At 37.3% G+C, this 6261-nt stretch overlaps 1 protein-coding gene across 1 annotated transcript; it reads left to right on the forward strand.

The window, feature by feature from the left end:
• Positions 1-495: 495 nt before the first annotated feature.
• Positions 496-858, forward strand: LOC135200682 (uncharacterized). Its single transcript, XM_064229290.1, has one exon. It carries the CDS (start codon positions 496-498, stop codon positions 856-858), a length of 363 nt encoding a protein of 120 aa, XP_064085360.1.
• The last annotated feature ends 5403 nt before the right edge of the window (positions 859-6261 follow it).

Genomic DNA, 6261 nt, shown 5'->3' on the forward strand with positions numbered 1-6261 from the left:
GCAAAAATTGTGATTGGAATTTGGAGAAGGGAAGAAATGCCTGAAGAATGGGAGGAGGGACTGTTTGTGCCAATTCACAAGAAGGGTGATAGAACGGAATGTGGGAATTATAGAAGCATTTGTGTCCTAACTGTGGGGTATAAAATTGTAGGTAAACTATTATATAATAGACTGAAGAGACACGGTGAGACCATAGTAAGTGATTATCAAGCTGGGTTTAGAGTCTAGATCAACCATAGACCAAATATTTACTGCACGGCAGATCCTCGAAAAATACTGGGAATATGATAAAGAGTCCTAACATGCCTTTATAGATTTTAAACAGGCATATGACAGTATCCAACCAGAGAAGCTTATACGCCTAATAGAAATGTGTTACAGAAATAAGAGGGGCAGAGTACGGAGTGGAGGGGAAGTAACAGATCCTTTTGAAATTGACAGCGGTGTAAAGCAGGGATGCGCACTGTCTACGATTCTTTTTAACCTAGTGCTGGGATGGGTCATGAAACAACACCACAGGGTAATGGAGTACATCTTGGGGAGGCTATGTGTGATAGATTAGCTTATGCAGATGATATTGACTTTTGTGGTGAAAACATCCAGGAAATTGACAGAAAAATAAGCATTTTCAAAGAAGCTGCAAATCAAGTTGGCCTGGAAATAAATGAGGCTAAAACCAAAATCTTGAAAGTTTCAAGGCAAGAGAGGATACTGGGTAACATCACGTGTGAAAACATGGAGTTGGAAGCTGTCGAAAATTTCAAATACCTTAGATCAACGATTACAGCTGAAAATAGAGTAGAGGAAGAGGTAAAACTAAGAATAGTAGCGGCAGCCAGATGTGTAGTTGGGCTTTAGCCAAAGTTTTCAATAGCAATATCTTACCAAGGAGAACAAAGGTGAAGGTGAAGGCCTACACAACCATTATTAGACCCGTGTTAACGTACTGGTTGTGAAACCTGGAGACTGACAAAGGATCTGGAACGAAGGTTGGAAGTGCTTGAGAACGGAATCTTGAGAAGGATATGTGGACCAGTCTTTGATGCGGAGATGGAGCAACAGAGAAGAAGGCATAATAATGAACCGAGGAAAATGACACAAGTACCCCTGATAACAAGCACAATTATGGCTCAAACAAAGACTGAGGTGGGCAGGGCATGTGGCCAGGGGTCATGAAGATAGACTGAGAGCCAAATTACAAGAGGACAACCAGAGGGCAGACGACCTCCAGGAAGACCCCGCATGAGACGGTCTGATAACATAAAAAGGGACATGACAAAGTTTGGAGTAGGTGGTCCAGGGGATTGGTGGGATGCTGCGCAGGACCGTGGGCGTTGGAAGCTTCTTGTAGTGGCGGCAAAGAGCCATGGAGGCCCGCAACTAGTGGAGTGAGTGAATGAAGAATCTGAAAATAATAAATTAAAACAAATAAAACCTGATGTGAATAAATGGAGTTCATCATATCAGAAAGAGTTGTTTGCAAGTAATTCTGACACGTCTCTGAATAGGCCATACTCGTCGGACACATGGACACTCAATAAGAAGCACAAGTGGCCCGACTCCCGAGTGTTCAGAATGCAAGGTGATAATAATGGTCAGGCGTGTTGTGTGAGTGTCCAAAGTATGACCAGCAACGACTGTCAACTTTTGGAAATAAATCAACGAAAGAAATTTTATCAGGAACTTTTGCATTTTGAGTCGTTCCAATTTTGATGTTCATGAAGAGGTGCAATTTAGTTGATGAAATATAGTAGATACTGTATAAGTAAATGATGAAAATACGAAAATCCTTAAGTCATTTAATTAATTCTAAAAACAAAGTTTTAAAATGTTACTGAACTTATTCTGATTTCATTTTTTATTTATGTATGGAAACTTGAGTAAATGTATTTATTTTGTGTGTGTGTTCCAGCGTGGAATCATATGCCTTTGAGCAGTTTTTAGTTCAATTTTCACTTATTCATCATCACACTGAATGAACTCCTATTCGGTTCCCGAGCTTGGCCGCAGGCCTAGACCTGGTATTTTATTCTAATCCTTCCCTTCAGGCCATTCCCGTGTGAGTTGAAAGTCAGCTCAGTGGTCTGGTTAAACTGGTTTAATAATAATAATATTCTCCTTCTTCCATATATCAGATTCTAAGCCTTTGTCATTTTTGTCTGTACCAACTTAGTCCTAATGATCTTATGTAATGTATGAAGCAGGGCTTGACCTGATCTGAAGTCGTTATTCATGAACTTCAGCCATCATTATGAAGCATGTCAAATGTCAATAAAACCACAAACCTGTTTGACAAACCTCAAAGAAACTGAATGCCACAGGACACACACACACATACATTTTGACCAATCATTTTACAGTCGGCCTTAAAGATTTTAGGATGATCTCGTATATTAGACCGATCTTGGTTAAGCAGTCTACTCCCAGTATGGAGAGTGACTCTCCTATGGGAGTCGATTGGAACCCTTAGAAGACGTCTAGTGGAACTAATCTGTCAGGTTACCCTGATCCCAAGAAACCCTCTAACGATTTTATCACTTTTAAATAAAAAGAATGGTTGTCATCCCTTATGATGTGGTGTTAATACAACTAATCTTGCACCAAAAGTAGAATGGGGTCTTCTATTGGTTCCTTCAGACATCTAAGGATTCAAATCGACTCTCATAGAGGATCAGTTTCAGTTACCGTTCTGGAGCAGATTGTCCAACCTGGATCACTCTTAACACACGAAATCATTCTAAAAGCTGTTAGACTCATATTGATAATAAAGACTGAAATTATTGGCCAAAATTGCAATGCAAATGAACTTTTGATATTGTAAATACTTATAGTAAATATACACATAAAAACATATTGTAAAGACAACGTCTTTACGAGATATATTTCTCTTTACAAAAATTGCCTGTTCTAAACTTATATAATTAGTTTCGAATCCTCTAGCCTTTCTGCCAATGTAAATATCATTTATGTGCACAGACTACATCTGCATTTATTCTTATCTATATATATGTAAAGAAAACAAATTGTCGATCTCTGTGCGCGGATCTCTATAGCCCTAGGTCATGTACTACATGTCTGTCCGCATCTGTCAATGTATACCCCACTCTCGGGCAAATAAGGATCAGTACCCAGATACCTGTCTTAATCTCTTGTCCTCACAATATATATATATATATATATATATATATATATATATATATATATATATATATACTATATATATATATATATATCCAACACGAAGTCGTTTTCCTTAACAGGTTAAAAGTTCCCTAGATTCACCTATATTTCACTGTCGATATATATATATATATATATATATATATATATATATATATATATATATATATATAATATATATATATATATATTTATATATATAAGTCACGGAAACACAATGTAGCAAAATCTACTTACATTCTTTAAAAGATTACATCTGGAGATAGCTTTCAGAGAATGTGTTTGAGACAAGAGGTGGAGAGGAAGTCTGAGTTACAATTCATTTACAAATCATAGGCGAGCAAACCTAATCAAAAGATACAGGTATACGAATGAACATAACTTATCTAGGCTAATCCACGTCAGCCCATGAGACTAAGTAGGTTCTCACGGATGGAGGTTGTTGATGTTTTTTCATACATTTGCTTAGCTAAGGTTCACATGCTCACACGCATCCTGGGCTGTAGTTTTTGGCAGACTTTTTTCCATGACTTCCTGACCTGATTACATGACATCTATGTTTCTCAAGTAATGTTTTCACATTACCATATAAAATGTAATTATCCATTACATTACTGCTCGGTCACGATAACAAAATCAAATATAAAAGAACAGTCAGGTCGGAAAGATGCCTTGCCACAGGGTGTGTGCGAATGTTATTTCAGATATAGATAACACAAAGTTATGGTAAACATTTAACCAATCCAAAACATACTGATAATGGTATATATGCTAAGGAAAAATATATGTAAAAATCATATAATAAAAGATAAATGGATATATACGTAGAGTAGGTATGATATATAGATATCCACATACAAGACATATGCACATGAATTGATTTTAAATTCCAAGGGTTATATATGTGATATATTGATACATTTATATAAATGCAAGTCATATTGCATTTATATAAATGCAATATGATACATATTCCACAAAAATACTGACGTATTTCTGATAGTTACATGACACACAAAGATTATATTCATTGATATAAGGATATAAATTGATAAAAATTAATGGTACCAAAATGTGATAAGATATAAGATAATAGGTATCACCTCATAGATAATATACTATAGGTAACCTAATATATGTATTTATGTATATATTGATTCAAATTACTGATTCAAATAAATGTGATTAAAAATATGTGCACTTTATATAGATTCCTAGTGCGTACACACACAGATATATTGATTCATTGTTTAAATTCTATATGCTTCACATAGATGAGCACTAATAGATTTTATAGATGAGTGTGTGCTGATTGCTTTGTATACTGATACTTTTACACATGGAATGCATTGTCAATGAGGTTCTTTACTTCACAATTAGCAGTGACCTGATCAACATTTCGCGCATTTCACAATTCCAAACAAGCCACCTCACGTCAAATGAAATGGCAGGTTTCAAATGACACAGATGTCAAATGCCTTGAGGGCATGGGGAAGATTGTTCGGACGGTCTCTGACGTTCTGTTGGTGAGCCATTCTTGTTCTCCTCATCCTACACCAAACGAACACATTCACGACGACCAAGATCGCCACCGTCACCAGAACCGTGGCTAACAGGATATAGTAACGAAGGTCCTCAGTGACATCGTAAGCTGGGGGAGTCCGCTCCATGGTAGCTAAACGTGTCAGCTGCTGGGCTACCTTTCCGTTATATGGAAGAGGAAGTGCTGGGATATTCGTATTACCCCAGGAGAAATTTGCGAAGTAGGCTCTCTCCCTGATTATGGTGCTTATTCTGTGGACGGTGTAATTGGTCGTTGCTCCACTGCAGCCGTCTGCAGCGACGAACAGATGGGAAGATGCAGCTGATCCATCCAGACAGTCGACTTTAAATTCCTCTAGGGAGGATCTCAGCCAGGTTCCATTGTTCAACCTGTGAGCGAACTTATACTTGTCAAAAGGGTAAAGATGATCCAAGCAGTGTTCTGCGTGTGGGGCAGAGTTCCATTAAAGGCTAGGTCTAACTCTCATGAATCCTCAGATACATGTGGAATTCAAAGGAGTCAGCTGTACAAACCTTATTACCCATGGCTGTGTAACAGTTAGTGAATGAATCAAGGTCTCTGACGACCGTAAGAGTTTCCTTATCAGGGGAAATTAATACGTAGCCAGACGGATTCGATGTTACTGGTAATGAGCTATTTGACATGTAAGTAGGAAACGGAGCTACTTTGTAAGATTTCCATGCATCAGAAGGATCAAAGGGGATATTAATCAGGATTCTATAAGTTTCCACACTTACTAAGATTAGGCTATAATGGAACTCAATCTTATGTGCTTCTAACAAAAAAGTATAACCAAGTTTGTCACGTGCATTCTCTAAGGTTAATGTTAAATATTTGATTGGTAACAAATGCGGCGACAGGACTCCCTTTGTAGCTAAAGTGATTGCTTCAACATAGTCTTTGGATTTTATTTTTCAATAAAATGAGAAGTCCTTATATGTATATGATCCATCTTCGTATTGTAATATGCTACAGTCGCGAGCAAAGATTGCACATTTTTTATCTGATTTATGTTACTGGAATGTTTGTTCACCAACGTCATAAGCTGATTTATTGACTCTAACTGCCTGTGAAGTTCAGAGAAAATTAATTCATGTTCGTGTAAAAATTCAATTCTCTTATTTTGATAATTTTAAGACGATTGGAAACTCCAAGACCTAAGCTTGCTACGGATCCGAATAGATTAAGTGCAGCAAAGATAAAGGGATTATGCCTTTCTACGTTAGTGTGTCTGACGGTCCACATAAGGAGGTCACTGACTAAGCATTCTGTTTCAGCCATCTTGTTTTACAAATCAAAAGACAATAACTCGGCGATACCCAAGGTCTGAGCAAGCGTATTTTCGTCCCTGTAAGGAAAGTAAAGTTCAGTGACTCAGCAAATCGCGATAAGTCGGTTTTTGAATTAATGACATCATTCTCTGGCAAGAAAATCGCATGCATATCAACTTCCAAAATTACATTGCTTGACGTAAGGAATAAGTCCTCGGTCCTTTCAATGATTAAGCCATAACTGAA

Source organism: Macrobrachium nipponense, chromosome 27 (genome assembly GCF_015104395.2).
Source record: "Macrobrachium nipponense isolate FS-2020 chromosome 27, ASM1510439v2, whole genome shotgun sequence".
NCBI classification, from domain to species: Eukaryota; Metazoa; Arthropoda; class Malacostraca; order Decapoda; family Palaemonidae; genus Macrobrachium; species Macrobrachium nipponense.